The 13,276-nt window shown below is 36.8% G+C and overlaps 1 protein-coding gene across 3 annotated transcripts in view; it reads left to right on the top strand.

The window, feature by feature from the left end:
• The window catches only part of SNAP23 (synaptosome associated protein 23), a 35,005-nt gene extending 24,302 nt beyond the window's left edge, over nt 1-10,703 (top strand). Inside the window, exons 6-8 of one of the 3 annotated variants that reach the window (XM_007460127.1) lie at nt 6,688-6,846; nt 7,926-8,070; nt 9,270-10,703. In XM_007460127.1, coding sequence (XP_007460189.1) covers nt 6,688-6,846; nt 7,926-8,070; nt 9,270-9,335 — 370 coding nt within the window. In that variant the 3' untranslated portion in view covers nt 9,336-10,703. The remainder of the gene's footprint in view (nt 1-6,687; nt 6,847-7,925; nt 8,071-9,269) is intronic. The other 2 variants (XM_007460128.1, XM_007460129.1) reach the window with 2 other exon arrangements.
• Nucleotides 10,704-13,276: the final 2,573 nt, after the last annotated feature.

The following is a 13,276-nucleotide window of genomic DNA, read 5'->3' as shown; positions in this document are numbered from 1 at the left end:
ACTATCCTGAGCACTTTAAATTTAATCCTTACAATACCCTTAATATGAGATAGTTCCTCTTATTATCACCATTTTACATATGGGGAAACAGAGGCATAAGGAGACTACACTAACTAGTGGAAGAGCTGAGATTCAAAACCAGGCAGAGCCCTAGTTTTTAACTGTATGCTACATTGCTTGACTGGCAAGAAAAGAATGAACCTTTTTGTTGTTGCTTTTGTTAGATGTATTACTATATAGAAAATGTCTTGAGTAGATTTGTTCTTTGAGATTTCTTTTTTTAGTAGTATTCATTAAAGCCATATCAGCAGATCTTTTTCTAATAAGACATGGAAATAGCTTCACTTAACAGAACCCTATATTAGAAGTGAATTTTAATTTTAGCTAATTCTTTTTAAAGGACTACTAGAATTTGAGAACAGACTACCAGGATTAAACTTTAAAATTGTGAATAAATGTCATTCTTTTAGCTTGCTACTATTTGAATCCTAAAAGCAAAATAGAACAGATCCTTATTAAAAATCCTATATCTTTGTCAGTAAGTTTGGGGTTTTTTTGTTTTGTTTTGTTGTTTTGGCGGTGTCACACTGCTTGAGGGATCTTAGTTCCCTACCAGAGATCAAACCCAGGCCCCCGGCAGTCCTAACCACTGGACCTCAAGGGAAGTCCCTTTGTCAGTAACTTTGATAAGTTGTAATTCTAACTAATGAGTTTAAAAAGAGGCAGGTTTAAAATGGGAAGTCTCAGAATAGTAAACTGCCTGATGTCCCAGTTTAACCATTGTCAGACAAAGTATTCCTCTGTCTTAACCTGCCTCTCTTCATTCTGTGCTTAAAATGTCAAACATATTGGCACGTAGTTTGAAGACAGGTTGGTATTTCTGGACCACTTACTAGAGAAGCTGAAAATTGGTACTACAGGTTTTATACTATTGAATCTTATGTCATATTAAAATGTAAATATTCAACTCTGATTAGTTAAAATAAATATTGAATTACTGTATTTTAGTGACCATTTGAGTGCTTCCTCCATCCTACTCACTGGAGATACAAAGTATTTGCCTTCTCTTCATGTTAATTTTCATAATTGTAGGACAGAATATCATCATTCAGACATTCTTAGGAAAAACAAAGTATGCTCTGGTTTAAATAGTTTTCATGTTTTTCTTTTTATCTAGATTCTCAGATGTTGGTTGTTTCTATGAAACCAGGCAGGAATTTAAATGCATTATGCTTTGAAAACTAAACCTGTTTCTGTTCTGTTTTATTGGCATTCACTGTTATCTGCATTTCATTCTCTCACCTAATCTCTTCCTTTCTAATATGCTTACTAAAAATGAAGATTTAACATCAGAAGCTGAGCTCAGTAACTGATCAAAGGGAACTTTAAGATGCAGTCTTGTGGCGCAATTTGGGCTGTTAACCTGCTATCTAAAGGTGATGCTTCAAATGGCTTTTCTGTGCATGTGCATGGATTTTGTGAATGGTAGAGACTCTTAAAAGCTGTGCTGTGGTGTGTAATGTAAAGTGAATTTGTTCTTGATGAGTGCTGTCTGCCAGAAGATGGATTGACAAAAGGATCTTAATTTATAATACCACCCTTTGACTAATGGCTCTGATACTAAGTTTTTGCCAAAAAACACTTAAGATTATAAAAGTAAAAACACCCCTAAAGATTCCTAAGAAGTTTTATATAGGTTGATCTTTGTAGAGAATTGCTGCATTCTAGTTCTGATCAAAGGTAAGGGAATTCAGGCTAAATACATAGACTTTGATTTCAGCTTCCTTTCTTCTGTTAAGTTTTCCTACTCCTTTCTGGTTCCAGAATCAATATTTCCTCTATTGAAGTATTGCTTCTAATGATTTTGGATTCCCCATGATTTAGGCCACTACCAAATTGAGGAATTAATTGCCAATGTAAGTCATCTTAAATGCCATTTGGAACAAGGTGGGATATAAATTTAAAATGTTGCCATATCTAGTTATCTCCTTTTTTAAAATAAGGGTTTACCCTCTTTATATATATTATCATCTGTTCCATAATACCTATTATGTCATGTGTTAGCTTGCTGTGGTTTCGTATTGAATTAATGCAAAGCTAACTAATCTTAATTTTTTTATGGAAGTTAACCCTCTAGTCAGCCTACTGTTTATTATAATGTTTGACTCCTTAATTTTGGATCTTTATGGGGACTACAAATACCATGGTTAAATGTTAGAAAATTGTTTGATTTCTACCCTTTGTTTCTTGCCCTTGTTTTTCTTCTTTCCTGTAACCTGATCACCTCTCTCTCTCTCTCTCTCTCTCTCTCTCTCTTGCCCTTGTTTTTCTTCTTTCCTGTAACCTGATCACCTCTCTCTCTCTCTCTCTCTCTCTCTCTCTCTCTCTCTCTCTCTCTCTCTCTCTCCCCCCCCCCACTTGGGCTTTCTTTTTGCTATTTTATTCAGTTAGTACTAATGTTGACAAGCAAAACTCAAAAAAGAAATTGTTAAAGTTACTGTGTTCATATCCTGATACTTGTTTTCTATATTTATAGCAGCTTCTCAAGGGATATTTCAAATTCTTATTTCAAACATGCCATTTTTGAATGTGATATTTATCTGAAAAAATGTAGTAAAGATTATTAAACTCTTCAAAACTGACAGTCAGGGGTAAATCTAACTTTCTAGATGGAGTTCTTAATTGCATTAAAATCTACCGCAAATTTGCTTAAGCATTTTATTATGAAATCTAATTTCTTCCCAGAGGGGCTGTTAATTTTGTTATGCAGAAGAGTTCTGTTGCAAATCAGAACCATTTCTTTCTTACTGTAGACCAGAAACAACCCTGGCCTAGATGCCTTTTTATATAGCTATATTCCAACTATATTCAGCTGCTTGTAGATCTCAAAGCTAGGGAATGTTAATGGGCTATAAGAATAAACATGCCAATTGGTAATCTGTGCAATTAAAGACATGAACTTTTAACTAAGGATCAGGTTGAGTTGAAACCAAAGAACAAAAATATTTGTCTGGGCTTCCTTGGTGGCGCAGTGGTTGAGAGTCCGCCTGCCGATGCAGGGGACACGGGTTCGTGCCCCGGTCCAGGAAGGTCCCACATGCCACGGAGCGGCTGGGCACATGAGCCATGGCTGCAGAGCCTACGCGTTCGGAGCCTGTGCTCCACAACGGGAGAGGCCACAACAGTGAGAGGCCTGCGTACCACAAAAAAAAAAAAAAAAAAAAATGTGTCTAATGCTTTACAGAACAATTTTACATCTATTATCAACAGCCCTGTGACTTATTAAGTACTGTTATCATCTTAGTTTTACATATAAGGAAAAGATGCTCAGAGATGGAAGTTTGCATAAGGTTCTGTAGCTACTGAAATGACAGGTCTAGGATTGGGATTCAAGTCAATTTACTCTAAATCTTGTGGCTTAAAAAAGAACCTTGTGTATACATTCACTTCCTCCAGATTAATTCCTCAGTGTCCCAATATATAGTAATACTAAGGTGTACTACCATAGTAATCTAAAATATTCCTTCTACAACAGATTGGAAGTCTCTTAGAACAGTGTTTCTCTTCCCTGGTTGGGCAGCTAAATGATCTATTGAATTTAAATAAAATCATAGTTACAACAGAAGATTCCCAGGCTCCATCTGACAAAAATTGAAGTAGAATTTTCAGAATGTAGCCTGAAATACACATCTGTGTATTCAGAATCATCCAGGTCACTTTGGTGCTCAGTCAAGTTTAGGAAATACTACCTTTTAAAGTACTTAAGACCCTTTGAAGGAAGACAAATTAGATTAAAACCATTGTTGTTTTTATTAGATAACTCAGCGGCCTGACAATGCCCTCAAAAACAGTTGTCTTTAAGGGTTTTACAACTCAGTGGGAGAAGCTCCAGGGTAGCAGCATGTGGCAGGACCTTGAGCAAGCAGAAGGCATTATTACCTGGAGTAGAGGTGCTGAAAGAGACATGGAACTATCACAAGGATGAAGATATGAAATCAACAGCATGTAAAAATCACTGCTTTATAAACATGCAGAGCATGTCAAAACTGCATGAAAGGGCTTCCCTGGTGGCGCAGTGGTTGAGAGTCCGCCTGCCGATGCAGGGGACACGGGTTCGTGCCCCGGTCCAGGAAGATCCCACATGCCGCAGAGCGGCTGGGCCCGTGAGCCATGGCTGCTGAGCCTGCGCATCCGGAGCCTGTGCTCCGCAACGGGAGAGGCCACAACAGTGAGAGGCCCGCGTATGGCAAAAAAAAAAAAACTGCATGAAAAAGAAGTGCAGAGTTTTTTTCCCCAATCCATTTGAAAATAAATGTGACAATTCAAGTCAGCTTTTTGTACCTTTTCCCCTTGATATTGTAAGAACATCAAAGATCCAGTACTCTTAAAGGGAGAAGGGTTTGATAACCAGTCTGATTCTTTATTTATAAACTATACTTTAATTGAACCTCATTCACAATATCATGTTAAAACAATTTGTTTGCATCTTATGCCCCTTATATCTAATTGAAGGAAGAATTCTCAGAAGTTGAAGGAATTTCAAATATTACTTCTTAAGGTTGAGGAGGTTGGAGCATGTGTATACCCCTTGCTAGACCAAGAGCCTACAGGTCTGTCCCAACCCAGTGCTTCTGTGCTAAGACTCTCAGAAGCACAGTGTCTTATTATTTAGTGACATTAGAATTCCAGCCCTCAATCTTTGACCTGTTTTACAGTCTAACATCCTGATAAAAGCCTCACTTATATTACTTCTATTAATATTTGTGGTTAACTTTCTGATAAACTTATATGTTGTTTATTTTGCTTGGTTGCTATTACTCTGCTTCAGAATTTTGCCTGAGACCCATCTTATTAACAAAGAATACATGTAAATGGGTTTTTTACTAAACAAATTATTTATAAATATTCATTTAAATAATGTGTATATCGGGGACTTCCCTGGTGGTCCAGTGGTAAAGAATCTGCCTTCCAATGCAGGGTATGTGGGTTCGATCCCTGGTCAGGGAACTAAGATCCCACATGCCACAGGGCAATTAAGTGCACATCACAACTACTGAGCTCGTGTGCCTCAACTAGAGAACCCGTGTGCTGCAAACTACAGAGCCCACACACTCTGGAACCTGAGCGCCACAACTACAGAGCCCACATGCCCTGGAGCCTGCGCTCCACAACTAGAGAAGAGAAAACCTGCACTCCACAACTAGAGAGAAGCCCGCGCACTGCAAGGAAAGCTCCCGCATGCCTCAACGAAGATCCTGTGTGTCGCAACTAAGACCCGATGCAACCAAAAAAAAAAAGTAGTACTAAATAATGTGTATCCCACCTTGTTCCAGCAAGGATTTAACATGGCTTATTAATAACTAAATAGATTGATTAATTAAACATATAGGACCCTTTCTGTGGCATTGATGATTAAGGTCTAAGATCCAATTCTAGGTTTGCCAAACATGAATCCTCACAGGATCCTATTAAGAAAGGAGCCACTGCTTTCCTAAAATCTCTCCTTTGCTTTTGTGATTTCAAAACTTCCTCATTAATGTATCATGTGGAATAAATCAGAAACCAATGTTATAGCCATATACTACTTTGTTTTTGTTTATAGAAAAGCAAAAACTAAAATTGTGAGAGTGGAAACTTTACCTAGCCAAATAATCAGTAAGAAAAAGTTTTATTTGTGTTTTTTGTAATAGCCACTTAAAAGTCATTTTACTAGGTTCTTTTTCTTGCCATTTATACCAGTTCAAATCCCACGGTAGAATTCTGGCTTTGGCTGATTTTTAGCTATGTCAGTTAATCTAAACATATGCTTCCATTTTTAAGAGGCTTGGATTTAGGATCTTTTTTTTTTTTTTAATGTGGAACAGTAAACTCTTAAATGAAAAAGTCCTAAACCAAAGGATTTGTAACTGGTACCATTGTAGCCAAGGAACTCATTCATTGCCTTTCCTTCATGATGTTTGTTTCTTAAGAAACCTTTCTTAAAAAAAATTTTTTTATAATAACTTTTTAAAATTTTTATTTTTTTATACAGCAGGTTCTTATTAGTTATCCATTTTATACATATTAGTGTATATATGTATATATATATGTATATATGTATATGTCAATCCCAATCTCCCAATTCATCACATCACCACCACCCCCCGAAGAAACCTTTTTTAAAAAATTTAATGCACAATTCTAACTTTAAAAAACAGATCAGCTGAAACTACTACAGTTTAAGTAAGTGAGCAACTGAGGTCTAAGTACTGCCCACTCAGCCTTCTTTCTCTTCCATCCCTCATCAACATCTGAGATGCTTCCAAGGAACCATTAAGGCATCCCAGAGCACCTTTCCTAAGGAATTTTTTTCCTAGTGTCCATTAACCTCTTTTCTGGAGAGTGTCAGAGGCTAGGAGAACCTGAAAAATCAAATAATTACATTTTGGTACTTGCTAACTGCTCAGTGAAGATTTGGTGGAAGTAGTTTAACCTTTAAAAAAATGTTTTTAATGTCAGTGGGCTTACACAGTTCATCTTTTTCCTATGCCAGATTGTGATGGAGCATAGTGTAGATAATCTAGATCTAGCTGCATGTAGCTTTTATTCTAAGGGTGCTAGGGCATCCCTAAGGTAACAAGCACTAATAATGTCATTTCTCCCTCTCCTGCTTTTTGGTATCTCTCTACACTCCTGACTCTTACATAGGACAAAGAACTTTGAGTCTAGTAAAGTCTATAAGGCAACATGGAGAGATGGTGGAGACAACTCTCCTAGCAATGTAGTATCTAAGCAGCCAGGCCGAGTGACAAATGGTCAGCCTCAGCAAGCAACCACAGGAGCAGCCAGCGGCGGATACATTAAACGGTATGCCAGCTCTTCCCGATATTTTTATTCTTTTCCTAAATGAATGGCTCTCTCTGGAGACTGGGTGTAATTATGCATGAACCCCAACTTATTAATTAGAAATAGCATTTATTCCTTTTTTTTTTTTGGATGTTTTTTTAATTTTTTTTGGCCACACAGCATGTGGGGGTGTGTGGGATCTTAGTTCCCCGACCAGGGATCGAACCCGTGCCTCCTGCAGTGGAAGCGGGGAGTCTTAACCACTGGACCACCAGCGAAGTCCCTTATTCCATTTTAATATTTGCCTTCTGACAAAATGGTGACTGGTATTGTTGACATTCAAGGATGGATTAACTTTTCTTTGTAAAGTACTTTCCAAATTATTCAAGCAATCATGTTTTACTTCTGTAAATAAGAAGATGTGTTTTAAAATGTATCATCTAGAGTAGGAGTCGACCAAATCCCTATAAGGATATCTGTAAAGGGTCAGATAGTAAATATTTCAGACTTTACAGGCCATACAGTCTTAGTCACAACTACTCAACTGCTCAAATCTGTTGTAGGGTAAAAGCAGCCATAAACAATATATAAACAAATGAGCATGGCTGTGTTCAAATAAAACCTTATTTATAAATTCAGAAGGCAGGCCAGATTTGGCTTTGGGCCAGGATTTTGCCACCCTTATTTTAGAGCAGTAGTTCTTTAGACCTAAGCATGCATCAGAATCACCTGGGAGGTTTATTAAAACACAGATCGCTTGGGACCCTTCCAGTCTCTGATTCAGGAGATCTGGAGCGGAGTGTGAGAATTAGCATATTTGCATGTCTAACAAGTTCCCAGGTTATGCTGGGAATTACACTTTGAAAAACCATGATCCTAAAGTTATTTCTTAATCTTAAATGGCTTTAAGATGTTGTGCTCTCTTGGATTAGTCTTTCCATTTTTACTATGGAATGTTTCCCAAGAATGGTAACCTGCATCTGTTGGGTCTAACACTTGCTGAGGTCATTCTGGTTACTTATTTTTATAAAAACTAAATCCAGACTGACTCCATTTCTAATTCACCCAAAAGTACTGAATTAACTATCTTTTTGTGATAGTATAACAAATGATGCCAGGGAAGATGAAATGGAAGAGAACCTGACTCAAGTGGGCAGTATCCTAGGAAATCTAAAAAACATGGCCCTGGACATAGGCAATGAGATTGAGGCTCAAAATCGACAAATAGAACGGATCACAGAAAAGGTAAGAGCTTTTTAGTGCCACAGGAAAATGAGACATCCGGTATAGTGTTTAGTAATAGACATCTGTGCTAGATACTCTGGGGGAGAGCAATAGGGATAAGATCCTGTCCTCACAGGCCTTTCAGTTTTGATGAGTTCTAACACATTGAAAAACAATAGTCAAGTCCTCCTATCTCTTACTCAATTGGTTCATTTTGAAACCAAGACCTTGGGACCAAGTGGTTTTATTTAAAATTTCACACATGAAGCTCACAATCTCCTGTCACCTTTTTGTGAGCTGTCAGGGTTTGTTTGTTTGTTTTTGTTTTTCCCCTGAAAGAGCGAGTTAGCTTTTGGGATTTTATTTTGTTAACTAATAACAAATTAGTAAGTTCCTGAATCTTCATCTCATGAGTCAGTAGGTAAAAATCAGTTCTGCAGAATGGTTCTCATGGGGTGGACACACAAAAACAAGAGTAACAAAAAAGTGTGGTTGCTATTTTTTACTTCATATGATATAAAATATACTGAAATTGTGTTGTTTGGTTGTGTCACATCTAAAAGCGGTTCTTATTTATTGTTACTTCATGAAAATCTCAGTATACTTTAAAGGTTGGGGTAAGTTTTTCAGCTTGGCTTTCTGTTGAATCACTTATGATGGATTTCATTGAGGCAAACAATGGTTCATAAGATGTTTTCAATGCTGTTATGTGGGTTTAGGCTACATATTACCCATCATTTTAATTTACATATTGATGTGGTTGGTGATACATCTGTTCCACAGATCTTGGGGTAGGTTATTTCAGTCTCTGGGTGAGATCTAGGGTAGCTCCAGATGAGATTGTATGATTCAGTTCAGGGGACTCCCACAAGGTCCAGATCTATAGCAGAGAAGAGCATTATATTTTCACTGCATCTACATGCCATTGATTATAAGATGCATCCTAGTTTCAGACATGTTAAACTATGAAAAAAAATGTTATAGAACTCATGAAATACTGGCAAGTTCTTCTGTTATATCTTTGTCATGTTTATACACCCAGGTTTTTCCAAATGAATTTGATACTCTGTCACTTCTTGCCCAAAATGAGTTTTATAATGTGGCTTGGACTATTTCCTGAATTTTCTCATTGTGTCACTTACTCTAAGTACATGAAATTTAACGTTTATTAGAGCAGCTTACCTTGTGAAGTAATGCTGGTATATTTTTCTTTTTTCCAGGCTGACACCAACAAAGATCGTATTGACAATGCCAACGCCAGAGCAAAGAAACTCATTGACAGCTAAAGCTACTGCTCTACTTCTTTATCATTTATTCACTTCCCTAGCTCCTCCTTCAAAGTCATTACCTTTCCAGAGTTTGAAATTTTGGTTCCACACGCTTCAATCGGGAGATGATGTGGAAGAAGATCTAGGAGTAACAGCCCCCCTATTCTTTTATTTTCTCTTTTTCCCTTGAGGGTAGACTGCGGCTTAGTTTTCCTTCTAGTACTTTCTTTCTCAGTCCATACTCTTAGGTTGGTTTTCATACATCATATATAATGCTATTTTTCATTCTCTCCATTTACTTAGCAAGTTCTTCTGCTTTGAAACTTTGGAAGCATTGCCAAAGACAGCCATGTAAAAGGCTGGGGGCAGTAGGGGCAGGCACAAGGAGAGGCAAGAGATAAGAGGTTGTTACATCAGTAAAACCTGCAGACCCTAAAGCCAGAAGTTGCATAACCACAGTGAAGATCTAGTTGGGTTTAATTTCTGTTTAAGTTGCAGTTTTTGCCAGTTTAGGCCAATGCTTGGTTTTGGAGCCTGTATACACAATATTTTTGTTATACATCACAACTTTGCAACCTCTGCTTCAAAAAACAGAATGAGTTTTCTTAAAGTGAGCTTAATTTCTGAACTCTTGGTGGTTCACCTATGTACATAGATTCTATGATCCCATTTCATATTGCACCATATAGGAACACATGGTATAAATGAATGGCTTTTTATTTTCATATTATTAATAGTATCATGGTCCCATTATAGGCCTATTAACCTCATAAATTTGTCATTAGTCTTTGAAGAAAAAATATGTAAATATGTATATATAATATGAGAATTTCTCTCTACAGCAGGGCTTAAAATTTTTTGGAAAAGTTTGACAAAGTATATCACGTGAATTCAGATTTACCTCAATGCCAAGAATTGTTTAGATAGGAAAAAAGAAACTTGTTTTGATCTCAGGTAGAAAATAGTTAGATTGCTTTGAGTTTTATGTAGCTTTAAACTTTTTTAAAAACTAGAATTTATTCTGTTTAAAAATGATTTAGAAAATTATGTCTTTGGTTTACTTATTGATGATTGCACTATGATTCTATTAGCTTTTTGGATTCAACTTCCAGAATCACATTTGCTTAGATCCTGAACAGTGTTATAAGAATCTAATTGGTATTTGTCACCTTTATTTAAAAACTAGCTTCTGCACACTTCAAAGCTATTAATGTCGATTGGTTTGACCAATAACCACTGTTTGATCCTTAAAATTAAATTTTGTAACTAACTAATGGAACTTTTTTCAAATAAGTGATGTGCTTCTGTGAGTACTTTTTGTGGGGTGGAAAGCAATAATTTTGTCAGCTCTTATGTGACAAACTGAATAGAGCAAAGATCCATAAATCAAAAGGCACTCCAACAAACAGCTGACTTTATTAGCACCTTTCCCATTTTTATTGGAAATATAGGACTTTTCCCTACTATGATTTGTCATGAGGTTCATTTTAATCATTACTAGTCTTTTATTCATTTGAGCTTAAATACACTAGCGACTGAAAGTGTTTATGAGTGAAAACTGCAATGCATTTAACTGGAGGAGATAGAGTTAACATGGGAACTTTCAAAAGCTGAAAAGGAAAATATTTATAGTGAGATTTAATTAGGCCCTCAGTAATAGAAATGCCACATGCCAAAAAGGAGTAGTTTGGTAGGTGGTAGTAAATGTGTGTGTACAATAAGAAGGTATAAAACACTGGGGGCTGTTCTATACTTAAATATCCTTCCTAAAAGCGTTAAAAAAATTTTTTTAACACTATTATGGCTAAAGGAAATAGTTCTGAAGATACCAGTATGCTGTTCCAACAGTATAATTGGTTAGAAGTGTGAGCTAAGGCACCATATTGTCTGGATTTACACTCTAGCTCTGCCACTTGCTGGCTGAGTGACTATAAAACCATTTCTGTGCCTTAGTTTCCTTGTGCGTAAAGTGGGATTAATGATTCCTACCTCATAGAGTTGCTGCGAAGACTTAATGTGGTAATGCATGTAAAGCACTTAGAGCAGTGCCCAGCAAACGTAAGAGCTTATTAAATGATAGCTGCTATTCTCTCTAGAGTGGAGCTCTTTTTGGGTCAAGGATCTCTTTGTGAATTTGATGAAAGACAACACAGCCTATCTCTCCAGAGAAATAGACACACAAACACACACACGTGAATCATGCATAAATGGGTCTTGAAAGCCCATCCATGGATCCCACATTACATACTTTTTCAAAGCTTCTGCTACTGAGAAAAGAGGAATGAGGACCTATAACTTAGGCTCATAATACACTAGAAATAGAAGCTGTTGACTTAAAAGTCTTCTCCTGTGACACTGTCTGGAAACTTGTTTCTATTACTTTTGAAAGGTAGTAACTGAGGTGGTTAGCACAAGCCCTGGAGTCTGACCAACTGTGTTCAAGTTTTGGTTCAATCATTTACTAGTTTTGTGACCTTGAGCATAAAACTGACCTACAATTAAGGAGTTAAACATTATTCTCCACCGAACTTAATTTTTTTTTTTAACGATAAGCTCCCTCTTCAGGTTTCTGGTCTTATAATGACAGTGATCTTTATCCCCTATAGTTGTGCCTGTTTTTTTCTTCTTTCACAGTTCTAATTCATCCTTTGTTTACCACATTTCAACTCTAGATCTTTTCATGTCATGTATGGATTAGGAATCTCCCCTTAACTTAACCTTTTACTTCCCAGACATCCTATACTCAATTGCTCTTAGAATTAGTTTCTTTAAACGCTATTCTTTAGGTTACTCTCTTACTAAAATCCTAAGTTATCCCAGTTACATTCCTAAGCATACTTATAGTTCTCAGATTGATAGTCAGGTTCCTTATTCTCTACTCACTTGTTTTTCATCCTAATGTAGTGTTTGCTCCAAGCCTTCCATTTCTGTACAACTTGGCTAAATTCTATTTTAATGTTTTACAGGTGAAATAAATAGCACCATTTATTGAGTGCTTACTCTGTCATAGGCACTATTCTAAATGCTTTTATGTATCTTCATAACATACATGAGAGGTAGGAGGTGTTTCCCCATATTATGGATGAGAGTAAGTTGCTTAAATTCATAAATCTAGTAAATGATAGACTTTGGATTCAAATCAGGATCTTTCTGACTCCAAGGCCCATGTTCTTACTCAGTATACTACACTGACTTCTAACCAAGCTCTAAAAGAAGGTAGGTGATTTAGAATCTCAGTCTCCAGACCTCAAGTCAACCCACTTTATTAGCTCATATTTAAGTCTAAATACTTGTGTACTATATCTTTGGGCATATTACTTTACTTAATCCCTGCCCTCAAGTAGCTCAGTCTAGCAAGAGGCAGATGAATACAGAATGTGAGAAATGCTACTGTAACAGATGGAGCAGTTAATTCGGCTTGGACTTCTCAGGAAGGGGCTTAGACATAGAAAAGGAGTGTGTTAGTAAGAGAGGGCATTCTGACTGAGCAAACAATGTAAAGACAGTTAAAGGAGAGAGACGTTGCACTGTGGGTTTAAGGAGCAGAATAACCTGGTTAAGACTGGGCAAGTGAATGAGAGTGAAGAGAGGGTATCTGGAAACAAGGCTGGGTCCAAGTTGTGAAAGTTAGCGATCATAACGGGATTCTCATAAGGGTAGGGATTTTTTAAACTCCCATTAATAAATGTCTTGGGACATTTAAGTTATTTAATTTATAAGTTCTGATTTATTAGATAAGTACTGATAAAATAGAGAAATGTTCAGCAGATCCATAAGATTAAGCATTAAACAAAGTTTATAAAAAACAAAACTCAGTTGGTAATGTAAACTAGCACCCCCATCCCTCCCCAGTTGAGAAACAGAGAATAACATGGGAAAAAGAGAACCCCTAGACCAGATTTAAGGTCAGAGAGACTTTCCTCATATTAAACACTAGGCTCTTGTGATCTCTTGACGTA

This window comes from Lipotes vexillifer, unplaced genomic scaffold, assembly GCF_000442215.2.
Source record: "Lipotes vexillifer unplaced genomic scaffold, Lipotes_vexillifer_v1.1 scaffold408, whole genome shotgun sequence".
Taxonomy (NCBI): Eukaryota; Metazoa; Chordata; class Mammalia; order Artiodactyla; family Lipotidae; genus Lipotes; species Lipotes vexillifer.
The sequence above is the reverse complement of the archived record's forward strand: the minus strand, read 5'-3'. Positions and strand labels throughout refer to the sequence as shown.